Source organism: Scyliorhinus canicula, chromosome 19 (assembly GCF_902713615.1).
Source record: "Scyliorhinus canicula chromosome 19, sScyCan1.1, whole genome shotgun sequence".
Lineage (NCBI taxonomy): Eukaryota > Metazoa > Chordata > Chondrichthyes > Carcharhiniformes > Scyliorhinidae > Scyliorhinus > Scyliorhinus canicula.
In genome coordinates this window covers 67,268,618-67,284,547 of record NC_052164.1, presented here as the reverse complement: position 1 = coordinate 67,284,547, position 15,930 = coordinate 67,268,618, and the positions used below count along the sequence as shown (strand labels likewise).

At 51.3% G+C, this 15,930-nt stretch overlaps 1 protein-coding gene across 1 annotated transcript in view; it reads left to right on the top strand.

The window, feature by feature from the left end:
* Positions 1-1,355: 1,355 nt before the first annotated feature.
* The window catches only part of stt3a (STT3 oligosaccharyltransferase complex catalytic subunit A), a 70,641-nt gene continuing 56,066 nt past the window's right edge, over positions 1,356-15,930 (top strand). The window contains exons 1-2 of the mRNA XM_038778967.1: positions 1,356-1,521; positions 9,404-9,527. Of these exons, the coding sequence (XP_038634895.1) occupies positions 9,440-9,527 (88 nt within the window). The 5' untranslated portion in view covers positions 1,356-1,521; positions 9,404-9,439. The remainder of the gene's footprint in view (positions 1,522-9,403; positions 9,528-15,930) is intronic.

The window sequence follows — 15,930 nt, the reverse complement described above, 5'->3', positions numbered from 1 at the left end:
CTCCCAATTGGAAAGCAAAAAGGCTCATTACCCAAAACAAAAGCAACATTCTGGAGACCTGAAATTAAAACATTGGAAAAACTAATCAGATCTGGCAGCATCTGTGGGTAGAGAAATAGGGTCCAATGTGACTCTTTGGAACTGGAAGAGTCTGAAAAAGAGTAATAGAATCAAGCGGCGCAGTGGTTAGCACTGTTGCTTCACGACGCGGGACCTGGGTTTGATTCCCGGCTTGGGGCACTGTCTACGTGGAGTCTGCACGTTCTCCCTATGTGTGAGTTTCCTCCGGGTGCTCCGGTTTCCTCCCACAAGTCCTGAAAGATGTGCTTGTTTGGTGAATTGGACATTCGGTGTAACCGAACAGATACTGGAGTGTGGCGACTAGGGAATTTTCACAGTAACTTAATTGCAGCATTATGTAAGCCTACTTGTGACACTAATAAAATCCCAAAAGTGCAGGAGGCCATTCAGCCCATCATGTCTGCACCAGCCCTCTGAAAGAGCATCTCACCTAGGCCCAAACCCCCACCCTATCCCCCGTAACACCACCTGGGGGCAATTTAGCATAGTTAATGCACCTAACCTGCACACCTTTGGACTGTGGTAGGAAATTGGAGGACCCGGAAGAAACCCACGCAGATATGGAATGAATGGGCAAACTCCAGTCACCCGACATTGGAATCTAACCCGGGTCCCTGGCACTGTGAGCACTGTGCTGCCCCGGTATATGTTGTAACACTTCCCACTGATTTTCCACTCATTTATCCTCTAGTAGTGCTGGCCAGTCCACCTCAGCCAAGTTCCTTCCAATTTCTGCAAAATTTACCTTCCTCAAATCAATTGGGATAAGGTTAAACCAAAAATTAAAGGAGGGTTAGAATTTCAGAAATATGTCCTGGAGAACTTCCTTATTAAGCATGTTCTCAGTCCAATTCGACAATGGCAAACCATAGTGGACTCAATTGACTCAGCCAAACAACTTTTTCCCCCAATTTTCAATACTTTTATGTCTGATCAAAAGAAAATGATTGTTTTCAGGGTTCCACACAGCTCCGTCTTGGAGATTGATCCTCAATTCCGGGAGACTCCAGGTGAATCCTGGAAGGTTGGTAAGTTTACCTATTGCTATTCGACCTCCCCGATATGTCCAGAGTTTCTATTGCGCCCTCAGGCACTGCACCTGAGACTTTGATTGACAGGTGCCCTGCTTGAACCCTCCTCGATCCCATCAGGCACTGCTGTCCACAGCCCCTCTTGCCTGCTCGCAGACTCCTCAGTGCCGGGGAGTGGACGCGGCTGGTGCGCGTTCCCGCGGGAATGACACGTCCTCTTTGCGCATTCAACCGAGCTTGATGCCGGAATGGCGGGCGGTGACTGACGGCTGGAGGGACCAATCAACAGGCGGGGCTCGAGGAGCTCGAGTCCCCCAGTGGCTGAGGGAGGCCGCTTCCGCTATCAGGGTAGGGTTCACCGACGTGTGCTCGGAGCCGGACTTCGGATGGAGTGAGCTCCCTTCCTCAGGTAAAGTGGCGGCGGAGAGGAGAGCGCGTCTGGGACCGACACAGGCCCCCTTACCTGCTCTCTCTTCCCCCTTTACCCGCTCTCACTCTCTCTCGCCCCCCCCACTTTACCCGCTCTCACTCTTCCCCTCCCCCACTTTACCCGCTCTCACTCCCCCCCCCTTGCCTGCTCTCACTCCCCCCCCTTTGCCTGCTCTCACTCCCCCCTTTGCCTGCTCTCACTCCCCCCCCCCCCCTTTGCCTGCTCTCACTCCCCCCCTTTGCCTGCTCTCACTCCCCCCCCTTTGCCTGCTCTCACTCCCCACCCCCCCTTTGCCTGCTCTCACCCCCCCCTTTGCCTGCTCTCACCCCCCCCCCTTTGCCTGCTCTCACCCCCCCCCCTTTGCCTGCTCTCATCCCCCCCTTTGCCTGCTCTCACCCCCCTTGCCTGCTCTCACTCCCCCTTGCCTGCTCTCACTCCCCCCTTTGCCCGCTGTCACTCCCCGCCCCCCCTTTGCCCGCTCTCACTCCCCCTTTGCCCGCTCTCACTCCCCCTTTGCCCGCTCTCACTCCCCCTTTGCCCGCTCTCACTCCCCCCTTGCCCCTCGCACTCCCCTTTGCCTGCTCTCACTCCCCCTTGCCCGCTCTCACTCCCCCCTTGCCCGCTCTCACTCCCCCTTGCCCGCTCTCACTCCCCCCTTGCCCCGCTCATCACTCCCCCCTTGCCCGCTCTCACTCCCCCCTTGCCCAGCTCTCACTCCCCCCTTGCCCGCTCTCACTCCCCCCTTGCCCGCTCTCACTCCCCCTTGCCCGCTCTCACTCCCCCCTTGCCCGCTCTCACTCCCCCCTTGCCTGCTCTCACTCCCCCCTTGCCCGCTCTCACTCCCCCCTTGCCTGCTCTCACTCCACCCCCCTTGCCCGCTCCTCACTCCCCCCTTGCCCTCTCTCACTCCCCCCTTGCCCGCTCTCACTCCCCCCTTGCCCGCTCTCACTCCCCCCTTGCCCGCTCCTCACATCCCCCCTTGCCCCGCTCTCACTCCCCCCTTGCCCGCTCTCACTCCCCCCTTGCCCCCGCTCTCACTCCCCCCTTGCCCGCATCTCACTCCCCCCTTGCCCGCTCTCACTCCCCCCTTGCCCGCTCTCACTCCCCCTTGCCCGCTCTCACTCCCCCTTGCCCGCTCTCACTCCCCCCTTGCCCCGTCTCATCACTCCCCCCCTTGCCCGCTCTCACTCCCCCCTTGCCCGCTCTCACTCCCCCTTGCCCGCTCTCACCTCCCCCCTTGCCCGCTCTCACTCCCCCCTTGCCCGCTCTCACTCCCCCCTTGCCCGCTCTCACTCCCCCCTTGCCCGCTCTCACTCCCCCCTTGCCCGCTCTCACTCCCCCCTTGCCCGCTCTCACTCCCCCCTTGCCCGCTCTCACTCCCCCTTGCCCGCTCTCACTCCCCCCTGTGCCCGCTCTCACTCCCCCCTTGCCCGCTCTCCACTCCCCCCTTGCCCGCTCTCACTCCCCCCTTGCCCGCTCTCACATCCCCCCTTGCCCGCTCTCACTCCCCCCTTGCCCGCTCTCACTCCCCCCTTGCCCGCTCTCACTCCCCCCTTGCCCGCTCCTCACTCCCCCCTTGCCCGCTCTCACTCCCCCCTTGCCCGCTCTCACTCCCCCTTGCCCGCTCCCCCCTTGCCCGCTCCTCACATCCCCCCTTGCCGCTCTCACTCCCCACTTGCCCGCTCTCACTCCCCCTTGCCCGCTCCCACTCCCCCCTTGCCCGCTCCCCCCCCTTGCCCGCTCCCACTCCCACCTTGCCCGCTCCCCACTCCCCCCTTGCCCGCCCCACTCCCCCCTTGCCCGCTCCCACTCCCCCTTGCCCGCTCCCATCCCCCCTTGCCCGCTCCCACTCCCCCCTTGCCCGCTCCCACTCCCCCCTTGCCCGCTCCCACTCCCCCTTGCCCGCTCCCACTCCCCCCTTGCCCGCTCCCACTCCCCCCTTGCCCGCTCCCACTCCCCCCTTGCCCGCTCCCACTCCCCCTTGCCCGCTCCCCTCCCCCCTTGCCCGCTCCCACTCCCCCCCTTGCCCGCTCCCACTCCCCCCTTGCCCGCTCTCACTCCCCCTTGCCCGCTCTCACTCCCCCCTTGCCCGCTCCCACTCCCCCTTGCCCGCTCTCACTCCCCCCTTGCCCGCTCTCACTCCCCCCTTGCCCGCTCTCACTCCCCCCTTGCCCGCTCTCACTCCCCCCTTGCCCGCTCTCACTCCCCCCTTGCCCGCTCTCACTCCCCCCTTGCCCGCTCTCACTCCCCCCTTGCCCGCTCTCACTCCCCCCTTGCCCGCTCTCACTCCCCCCTTGCCCGCTCTCACTCCCCCCTTGCCCGCTCTCACTCCCCCCTTGCCCGCTCTCACTCCCCCCCTTGCCCGCTCTCACTCCCCCCTTGCCCGCTCTCACTCCCCCCTTGCCCGCTCTCACTCCCCCCTTGCCCGCTCTCACTCCCCCCTTGCCCGCTCTCACATCCCCCTTGCCCGCTCTCACTCCCCCCTTGCCCGCTCTCACTCCCCCCTTGCCCGCTCTCACTCCCCCCTTGCCCGCTCTCACATCCCCCCTTGCCCGCTCGCACTCCCCCCTTGCCCGCTCTCACTCCCCCCTTGCCCGCTCTCACTCCCCCCTTGCCCGCTCTCACCCTCCCCCCTTGCCCCTCTCCCTCCCCCCTTGCCCGCTCTCACTCCCCCCTTGCCCGCTCTCACTCCCCCTTGCCCGCCTCCCACTCCCCCTTGCCCGCTCTCACTCCCCCCTTGCCCGCGCTCACTCCCACTTGCCCGCTCTCACTCCCCCCTTGCCACGCTCTCACTCCCCCCTTGCGCCCGCTCTCACTCCCCCCTTGCCCGCTCTCACTCCCCCCTTGCCCGCTCTCACTCCCCCCCTTGCCCGCTCTCACTCCCCCCTTGCCCGCTCTCACTCACCCCACTGCCCGCTCTCACTCCCCCCTTGCCCGCTCTCACTCCCCCCTTGCCCGCTCTCACTCCCCCCTTGCCCGCTCTCACTCCCCCCTTGCCCGCTCTCACTCCCCCCTTGCCCGCTCTCACTCCCCCCTTGCCCGCTCTCACTCCCCCCTTGCCCGCTCTCACTCCCCCCTTGCCCGCTCTCACTCCCCCCTTGCCCGCTCTCACTCCCCCCTTGCCCGCTCTCACCCCCCCTTGCCCTCTCTCACTCTCCACCCCCCTTGCCCGCTCTCACTCCCCCCTTGCCCGCTCTCACTCCCCCCTTGGCCCCGCTCCTCACTCCCCCCTTGCCCGCTCTCACTCCCCCCTTGCCCGCTCTCACTCCCCCCTTGCCCGCTCTCACTCCCCCCTGCCCCGCTCTCACTCCCCCCTTGCCCTCTCTCACCCCCCCTTGCCCCTCTCACTCCCCCTTGCCCGCTCTCACTCCCCCCTTGCCCCGCTCTCACTCCCCCCTTGGCCCGCTCTCACTCCCCCCTTGCCCGCTCTCACTCCCCCCCCTTGCCCGCTCTGCCCCCTCTCACTCCCCCCTTGCCCGCTCTCACCCCCCCCCCCCTTGCCCGCTCTCACTCCCCCCTTGCCCGCTCTCACTCCCCCCTGCCCGCTCTCACTCCCCCCTTGCCCGCTCTCACTCCCCCCTTGCCCGCTCTCACTCCCCCCCTTGCCCTCTCTCACTCCCCCCTTGCCCGCTCTCACTCCCCCCCTTGCCCGCTCTCACTCCCCCCTTGCCCGCTCTCACTCCCCCCTTGCCCGCTCTCACTCCCCCCTTGCCCGCTCTCACTCCCCCCTTGCCCGCTCTCACTCCCCCCTTGCCCGCTCTCACTCCCCCCTTGCCCGCTCTCACTCCCCCCTTGCCCCTCTCACTCCCCCCTTGCCCGCTCTCACTCCCCCCTTGCCCGCTCTCTCACTCCCCCCTTGCCCGCTCTCACTCCCCCCTTGCCCGCTCTCACTCCCCCCTTGCCCGCTCTCACTCCCCCCTTGCCCGCTCTCACTCCCCCCTTGCCCGCTCTCACTCCCCCCCTTGCCCGCTCTCACTCCCCCCTTGCCCGCTCTCACTCCCCCCTTGCCCGCTCTCACTCCCCCCCCCTTGCCCGCTCTCACTCCCCCCTTGCCCCCTCTCACCCCCTTGCCCGCTCTCACTCCCCCCCCCTTGCCCGCTCTCACTCCCCCCCCCCTTGCCCGCTCTCACTCTCCCCCCCCCCTTGCCCGCTCTCACTCTCCCCCCCCCTTGCCCGCTCTCCCCCCCCCCTTGCCCGCTCTCACTCCCCCCTTGCCCGCTCTCACTCTCCCCCCCCCCCTCCCCCCGCTTGCCCCTCTCAAGTCACTCCCCCCCCCCCTCCCCTCCACGTGCCGGCTCTACCTCCCCCCCCCCCCCCACTTGCCCCCCTCCCCCCCTCCCCCCCTCCCCCTCCCCCCCCCCCCCCCCCCCCCCCCCCCCCCCCACTTGCCGGCTCTCCCTCCCCCCCACTTGCCCGCTCTCCCTCCCCCGCCCTTTGCCCGCTCTCCCTCCCAACTCCAATGGGTGGGAGTTTCACTCCAACTTGAGTACAAATTCTGGCTGACACTGCAATACTGAGAAAGAATCTACCATCTTAGAGATGCTGTCTTAGATTAATAGTTATACAAAGACTGTTTGCCAGATCAGGGTGGTTATGATGTAGCTGAATAAAATGCTCATTAGGTTACAGCTGGAATAGTGTGTGCAGTTCTGGAATCCACATTATAGGAAGGATGTGATTAATGGGTACAGAGGAGATTTACCAGGATGTTGCCTGGGCATTTCAGCTTTAAAGAGAGGCTGGCGATGTTGGTGTTTTCCATCAAGAGAGAAGGCTAAGGTTGAATATGTTTGACCTGTACAGAATTGAGAGACATCGGGGAGATGGGAAGTTACTTTTCCCCTTCGTAGATGGGTCAACAACCAGGGGGCATAAATTTAAGTTAAGGTTCAGGAGATTGAGAGGGGGTTTGAGGGAAAAAAGTTTTCACCCAGATGGTGGTGGGAATCTGGAACTATTGAAAGGGTGGTAAAGTGGAAACCCTCTCAACATTTAAGAAGCATTTGGATGAGCACTTAAAATGCCATAGCATACAAGGCAACAGCCCCAGTGCTGGAAAATGGGATTAAAATAAATAGGTGCTTGATGACCGGGGCAGACACCATAGGCCAAAGACCTCTTTCTATGCCTTAAAACTCTGACTCTGGGTAGAATTAAAAGATCCTTTGGCACTTCAAAGAAGCACAAGGAAATTGTCCACCATTCCTGATTTGTCCTCTAACACCACTGAAACAGATTATCCAGCCTTCACAGCTCCTTGATGTTTGTGGGAGCTAGCCATGCACAAAGTGACTACTCATTAAAGCTGTGAAGATACCTAAAAAGCACTTCTTTGGCTATAAACCATTTTGAGATATTCTTGATGTCATGAAAAGTGCTATATAATTGCAAGTCTCTTCCTAACCTTTAGGCATTGTACACTAAGCAGGGAATGAGCTGTGGGGAGGGGGGAAAACAGTAAAAGCGTTCTCTCTCTCATTTGGGTGCTTTTTTCCCAGAACAGTTGACAAACATTACTAGTTATTCAGGACTCTATACCTATTTTTTTTTTTAAAGTGCACCAGAGTGCTGGCAGTCGTGGATCTTTGGACTTTATCTTTATATCAAGTCCCAGAAATCTTAGTAAGAAATAAATCCTGATCGAAACTTGTTTGGCAACGTTAGTCCATTATGGCTGACCATTGCCTTCTGGGGGGCATGTGGCAATGGACAAGGGATACTGGCCATGCCAGCGACACTCATTCCGTGAACAGTTTTTCCAAAAAGGATGTTGACTTGCTTGGTATTTGTTGCGGAAATATGTTGGATAATTTCACTTTCTGTTCTGCAATTTTTTTAATAACCACACTTCATGCGTTTCCCCTTATTATCCCATCTTTAGTGTTCAGACTAGTCCACCCAATGCACTTCCTGTTGATTTTCCCTTGGCTGTGGTTAACAGTCTTAACAAATGCAAAAGTGCTAATTGCACGCAGCTTGGTTGTTTTTTTTGTCTTTTGTATGTTCTGTTCCTTCTAACATATTGTTCAAGAAACGTATCCAATAAAAGTTTCAAGAAATTACTTGAGTTATCAAAACATACAAGCCTTCAAACTTTGGATTTTTTTTTTTCGATATGCGGTGACAGTAGAACGGGAAAATAGAATGGTCATTCTGCATCGACAAGTTATAACACAGCATTGAGATGAACAAATCTTGTTGGTAGACATCAGTTCAGAGGGGAATGTTAGAATAAGTTTCACCTTTGCTTTGAATTGTGCCATTGGATTATTAATGTCCAGTAAAGCAAGCATATAAAACCTCACTTTTGTCTCATTGGAAAGATCTCCAACAACACTGCTTTTCCTCAGAAGTGGACGAGTCATCCTCATTCAGTTCAAGAAGAGCGTGCTCGAATATTTTGTCTTTTGGTTCATTCATTCCAGGGATGTGTGGCGTCGCTGACTAGCCCTACATTTATTGGCCATCCCTAATTGCACTTGAGAAGGTGGTGGTGAGCCTTGAACTGCTGCAGTTCATGTGATGTCAAAACACCAGCACTGCTGTTAGAGTGGGAGTTTCAGAATTTTGATCAGTGACAGTGAAGGAATAATGGCTCTATGGTATAGAGGGGGAACCTGGTGGTGGTGTTTCATGTGCCTGATGCCTTTGTTCTAGTTGGTCGAGGTCTGGGTTTGAAAAGTGATTTTGAAGGAGCCTTTTCCAGTTGCTTAAGTGCATCTTGTATATGGTACACTCTGCTGCTGTGGTGAACTGGTGGTGGAGGGAGTTAATGCTCAAGTGATGGATGGTTCCCAATCAAATATGCTACTTAGTTCTGAAACTTGTTGAACTTCTTGAGTGGTGTTGTTGGAGAGTATTCCATCACACTCCTGACCTTTGCCTTGCAAATGGCAGACAGACTTCAAGGCATCAACAAAGTATTCATTGCTGTATGACATTGGCCGAGGTTACCTGGCTGCTTATCACCTTGGCTGAAAGCCGAAATCTTGATGTATTTTTAGTCTTTGCTCGGGTGGATAGAAAGTGAAAAATATAATGCAGATAAGCTGATGCATGCTCGTACCATGCATTAACCTTGCAAGAAATATCTTCCACTGGAATGTCTTGACTTCACTCTGAACTAATCTACACTTAGTGTGAAATGGAATCCTCTGAGAGAATTGGTAGGTTTTTTCCGTTCCTTGAGCTTTACACTGAGGTTTGTTGTCCATCACTGGAACTGCTCAGTCCTGACTTGTGAAAATTTCAGCATGGCCTATTGGCATCAAACCTGGATGTCAGTTCATGTGAGTAATTCCTGTTACACATGTGAAAAACAAACCTTTTCTAGTTATTTGCATCATCCACATTTTGAGTTAAATTGAAGAAATAGAGGACAGCTGCAGTGGCTTAACGGTCTTCCCATCTCTGGAAATACGGACTATTTGTCACCCGGGTAAGAGATGGGCAATGCCACAGTGAAAGAAGGCAGTCTTGTAGAAATGAATTTGTGCATTGGCAGTATTTCGACGTAGATGTGAGCTTTTAACGGTGGTTAGAATTCTCGGTTTGGAGGCCATAGACTGATTGGAGGGTGAAATGGAAATCTGTGCTGCAGTAGCACAGGCTACTGGGTTTAGGAGATGATTGAGAACAATGGAGGGAGCTTTACTGAGTCTGCCCTCCTTCATGGGGGTGCTCCAAGTGAGCGTATTCCTTCAGCTTGTTCAACCTGGGGAGGTCATCAGAAATCCACAAAAAGAAAATTGTCTTATCCCTCTAATACCTGATGTAATTTTGATCATGGTGTATTTCTTGCTAGCATTGAATGACTCTGGTGCTTGTGTAATTATTACAATTATTATATTCTATATTCCAGGTTAATGGTTTGTCAGCTGCAAACACCAGGCCAAAGATGACGAAGTTGGGATTCCTGCGGTTGTCCTATGAGAAGCAGGACACCCTGCTGAAGCTGCTCATTCTGTCCATGGCAGCAATACTCTGTAAGTTTTGAATGGGGCTTAGCTTATTATATTGTAAGGCTAAAAGCACAACTTGTACCCCTACAGTTTAGGATCCATCCCTGTTAAATCATCTCTGACTGTCTCCATCATTCCTCAGAACTAGAAGCTGTGAAAAAATTGTGTCTCCATCTTTCCTTCTTTTAAAATCCAAGCTTTTTTCCACTTCTTTCCTGACTTTTTCTCCTCTCCCTGGGGCTTTAAGTGGTCTTAGAATCATAGAAAATTTACAACTCAGAGTCCATTTGGCCCATTGTGTTTCTGCCAGCTGATAAACATGCCACCCAGTCTAATCTAATTTTCCAGTGTTTGGCCTGTAGCCCTACAGGTTAAAGCAGATGAGCTGCATACAGAAACGGCCCTAGGGTTGCTGGCGCCCCGGGCAAGCTGAATTTCGGCGCCCTTACAAGTATAATTTGGCCCCTGACATCGCAGCAGGAGCTGCCCAGGTACAATATTACCTCTCCAGCAGTAATTTTGAACAGTGAATACTTGTGAGAATTTACTTACAAAACATGACACCAGATATTGGTTCATAAGAGAAAAATTAAAGAGAACAAATAGCCAAGAACCTTGACCTACCTCTTTTTAGATTCAGGACCTCAGACACCAATTGTCTGCTTCTTCATTGCCACTTAGTGAGAAGTTCAAAGGGTTTGTCAGCATACAACCCACATCTTTTTTAATCAAGGTTAACTCGGCAAGGAGTGCCCAGAAACTCCCTCCAATGCTATTTACGGCGGCAAAATCTGCCTTCCTTGTGTGTGTGTGTTTTTTTAAACAACACTTCGAGAGCACCAGAAGTATAATGAAATTTCGGGAAGCTTGCAATTAGACCCAGTTAATCTAAAATACCTGACTCTCGCTGACCTAAGCTTCGCATTCCAAGGGGGCTAAATAGCAGCTCAGAAACTGCAATGCTCCGAGTAGGAAAAATTCCGAGCCAGTCTGAGTGTGAGGCATTATTCTCCGAAAGTTTGCTTTCAGCCCACTTGTGGCTGTTCAGCTTATTGTAGCCCAAACGAAGATTGTGAGGGTTTAACTCACGATTTGTTTAGTCTCTCTCTCTCTTTCCTTCTTCTAGTTCCTTTTCTCTTCAAACAAGTTAGGTTTTTGTCTCATGATGGCGCCCCCTAGCACATGGCGCCCCGTGCAACTGCCCGAGTTGCCAGTACCTTGAGCCGGCCCTGGCTGCATACCCCAACACCTTTTAAATGAGTTGAGGGTTTCTACCTCCTGAGTTTCAAACCTTCACAACCTTGTGGGTGAAAAACATTTTGCTCACCTCCCCACTTATCTTTCTACAAATCTCTTTAAATCTATGCCTCTAGTCACTGACCTCTCAACTAAGGTAAATAAGGCCAACCCATCCACTCTATCCGGGCCCCTCACAATTCTGTCTCTTCAGCTTTCTCTGCTCCAAGGAGAATAACCCCTACCTATCAATCTTTCCTCATAGCTGAGATTTTCCAGTCCTGGCAACATCCTTGTAAATCCCCTCTGTACCTTCTTGCGCCCAATTACATCCTTTCTGTAATGATGTGGTCGAAAATGGTCACCCCTCTCAAGGGTGGCACAGTGGGTAGCACTGTTGCTTCACAGCTCCAGAGTCCCAGGGTCGATTCCCGGCTGGGGTCACTGTCTGCGTGGAGTCTGCACGTTCTCCCTGTGTCTGCGTGGGTTGCCTCTGGGTGCTCCAGTTTCCTCTCACAAGTCCCGAAAAATGTGCTGTTAGGTGAATTGGATATTCTGAATTCTCCTTCCTTGTACCCGAACAGTCACCGGAATGTGGCGACTTGGGGCTTTTCACAGTAACTTCATTGCAGTGTTAATGTAAGTCTACGTGTGACAATAAAGACTATTTTCAAAATAGTTGTGGCTTAACTAATGATTTCTGCAGTTCCAACACAATCTTCCTGCCCTTTTATTCTATACCTCAGCTGATAATTAAAATGATTCCGTATGCCGCCTTCTGCAATTTAACAACCTGTCCAGCAATTTTTCAGGATCTGTGGTCATTCATTCCAAGGTTCCTCATTCCCCCTGCACCTCTCAGTATTCTCCAATTTATTGTGTTTTCCTTTGTCTTGTTTGACCTCCCCTAATGCATCACCTCACACTTGGTTGAATTCCATTTGCCATTTTCCTGCACATCTGAGTAGTCTGTTAATATCTACCTGCAGTCTACGGCTATGCTCCTCATTATCAGTAATTATTTGGTTTACCTGTCGTTTCCTTTTTAAGCAAAGGTATGATGTTAGTAGACCTCCAATCTTCCGGCACCACATCTGTATCCAGTGATGGTTGAAAAGAGCGGGTCAGACCTGCACTATTTCCACTCTGGCGGCTTTTATCAGCCTGGGGACCATTTCATCTGGCCCTGGTTATTTATCAACTTTCAAAGATACTCATCCCATTAATATTTCCCATACTCATCCCATTAATATTTCCCACCTCATTATGCTTATTACATTCAACACTTCACACGCCTCCTTAACTGCAGTATGTGCATCATTCTCCACTTTTGTGAAGATATAATTAGGAACCATATCAGTGGGGCGGCACGCGGCGCAGTGGCTAGCACTGGGACTACGCCGCTGAGGACTCGGGTACGAATCCTGGCCCAGGGTCACTGTCCGTGTGGAGTTTGCACGTTCTCCCCATGTCTGCATGGGTTTCACCCCCACAACCCAAAGATGTGCAGGTTAGATGGATTGGCCACACTAAATTGTCCTTAATTCAAAAAAAAAATTATCGGGCAATCTAAATTTTTTTTTAAAAAGGAATCCTATCAATATCTTCCACCTCTACATGTAGGTTACCTTTTTGGTATTCTATGAGCCTAACTCATCCTTAGTTACCCTCTTGCTCTTAAATGTATTGATAAAACATCTAGTTCTTCTGAATTTTACTTGCCAATATTCATGCCCTTCCTTTCCTTATTTCACCTCTCCACTTTCTATGCTCCTCTCGGCTTTCAGCCATATTGAGTTCTCAGTGTCTGACATAAGCTTTTGGTTTTGACCTTATCTTACCTTGTAAGCTCCTTGACATCAGGTGCTGTGGGTTTGGCCATCCCACCCGGTTTTCTTTGTGGGAACATGTTTACTCTATTTTATCACTATGGGCCTGGCCCTTTTCCAATGGCTCTGGAATTTCTACAGTAAAATATTTTGTTAAATGTAATCTGTGTATGACTTTACTGAAAAGATTCTTATAATTTTCATGCAGGTTTCTGCGAGTGTAGTTTCACTACATATTTGCCTTGATATAAAACGTTACCAGTTTTGTACTGACTCTCAGCTTGTCCTGTATATTGGGTGTTTAAGGTGCTACCTGACTCAAAAAGAGGCGGGAGGGGGATTCTTTATCCTATGAACGTTTGCTCTGCGTTGCTTCGGTTTCAGGTTGAACTCCGGATTTAGGCTATGTGCGACCTAAAGCTGCAAGTATCATGAGGAGTGAAGCAGCTTCACACCAATGCTGCAGTCATGTATGTTCACACTAAAACAAAATTGTTAAAAGATGATTAAAACCTCTGCGTGCGGAAATTTTCATTCAAAGGTCACCGCCGTCTGCCATGTCAAGTTATTTTTCTCCACATGCCTGTTCCCTTCTCGGACTTGGCATCGTCCAATTTACCACTGAAGCGAGTAAAAACACCGCCAGTCCCTTCAGTCAGCTCTTCCAATCATTTAGCTAAGATGCCATCAATAGTATCAGGTTAAAGGAAAAGTCTTATAATGTTGACAGAAGAATTGTATGTCTCAGGATTGGGAGGATTTCCAAGTCCAACAAAAAGATGACCAAGAAATTGATAGAGAAAATAGAATCCAAGAATAAGTTAGCAAGATACATAAAATCGGATTGATAGGAGGAATATTCAATAGGAAGACTTTAGTGAGAGTAAACATGAGTCCCCTAAGAATAGAGGCCAAAAAGAGTATAATACAGAATTGGTGAACAGACTAAAGAAATACTTTGTAGCTGACTTTGTGCTGAAAGATAACAAAAATCAGTGGCGAACCAAGGGTCTAGTGAAAATTAGCAACTTTATTAGTAGCGATTAAATAGTGCTGGAGTGTTTAAATTCAACATATCCTCTGGACTTGATGGCCAGCCATTCTCCGAAGTTTGAAGAGATAGCTACAGAGATAGTGGATACATCGGTTTTGATCATTTAGAATTTATTGGATTCTGGCACAGTCCGCATGGATTGGAAGATAACAGGTGTAACCTCGCTATTCAAAAAAGGAAGTGAGAAAGCAGGAAACTATTAAACAGTCTGACACCTATAGTAGGGAAAACGTGAGATTCTATTTTTGGTGATCAAATACTGAAGCATGCAATGAATAGGCAGTCTCTAATTTTTGAAAGAGAGCTGCGTTTGACAAATCTGTTGTGTTTCTTGAGGTTTTACCTAGCAGGGTAGATGAGGGCAAACTGGTGAATGTGAACTTGGATTTTCAAAATGAGTTTGATAGGGTGCCACAAAAAGAGGATATTACGCAAAATTAGACTCATAGAATTGGGAATAATATATATTTTTTAAAATAAATTTAGAGTACCCAAGAGTACCCTCCACTCTTTGGGTTTTGGGAGCAAAACCCACCCAAACACGGGGAAAATGTGCAAACTCCACATGGACATTTGCCCAGAGCCGGTATCTGGTGCCGTGAGGCAGCAGTGCTAACCACTGCGCCACCGTGCTGCCCTGAATTGGAAAAAAAAAAATATATATATATATATATAAATAAATAAATATATATATAAATATATGAGGGGCAGCAGGGTAGCATGGTGGTTAGCATAAATGCTTCACAGCTCCAGGGTCCCAGGTTCGATTCCCGGCTGGGTCACTGTCTGTGTGGAGTCTGCACATCCTCCCCCTGTGTGCGTGGGTTTCCTCCGGGTGCTCCGGTTTCCTCCCACAGTCCAAAGATGTGCGGGTTAGGTGGATTGGCCATGCTAAATTGCCCGTAGTGTCCTAATAAAAAGTAAGGTTAAGGGGGGGGTTGTTGGGTTACGGGTATAGGGTGGATACGTGGGTTTGAGTAGGGTGATCATGGCTCGGCACAACATTGAGGGCCGAAGGGCCTGTTCTGTGCTGTACTGTTCTATAAGCATGGATTAAGGATTGGTTAATGGACAGGAAACAATAGGAATGAACAGATCATTTTTAGGTTGGCACGTTGTAACTTGCCAGTTACCACAAGGATGTGTTTGGATCTCTATAATCTATATCAATGATTTAAATGTGGGATCAAGTGAAATGCATGTAAATTCAACTAAACTGAGAAGCGCATGCAGAGTTTGCAAAGGAATATGGACAGGTAAAATGAGTTGACGATAAGATAGAAAGTGGAATATAATGTGGGAAAATGTGGAGTCATCCAATCTGAAAGAAAGAGTAGAAAAGCAAAATAATGTTTTGAACGGTGGGAGACTGAGAAATTTTGGAATTCAAAAGGGATGTGGGTATCCTTGCACACTGGTGAATTGTGTATTTGTATTTTTGAAATGTATTTGATAGGGTGCCACAAAAGAGAGGATATTCCACAAACATTAACATGCAAGTACAGCAAACAATTTTGAAAGCAAATGATATATTGGCCTTTATTCTGAAGAGATTGGAACACGAGCATGAATATGTCTTGCAGCAATCTTACAGAGCCTTGGTGACATCACACCAGGAGTATTGTGTACAATTTTGGTCTCTACCGAAAGAGGTGGCACGGGGATACAGTAGTTAGCACTATTGCCTCATCGAACCAAATGCCCGCATTCAATTCCGGCCTTGGGTGTCTGTCTGTCTGGAATTTGCACGTTCTCCCCGTGTGTGTGTGGATTTTCACTGGGTGCTCTAGCTTCCTTCCAAAATGCAGGGTTACGGGGATAGGGTGTGGGGAGCAGGATAAGGGACTGACATGAGAAGATGTCTTCACTCCGAGGTACGTGAATTTTGGAATTCTCTGCTGCAGTGAGCTGTGGGCACTCCATCCTCAAGATATTCAAGAGAGAGATAGATAAAGGAACTAAGGGATTTAGGGATGGAATGGGAGGCTGAGGGTTGAAAAAGAAGATCATCCATGATTGTATTGAAAGGCATAGTTTGCTCAAGGGGCCAAATTGCCTATTCCTGCTCCTATTAAGTGCAGGTCTGGGGCAGACAGGAGCAGGAAGTAAAGATAGGTTGCTGGTTTAACCCTGCCCCCAACCACCTCCTTCATGCATCTTCCATTATGAAAGTGCAGGAGTCAAAACCCGTTAACTTCTCAGTTAAAATGCAAAGTTAAAATTGTGAAGTAAAGCACCAGGTTTATGATGCTACAAGCAGAGCAAGTGTGCCAATTCCTTTCAAGGAGCAATTTTCAATAAACGGCTG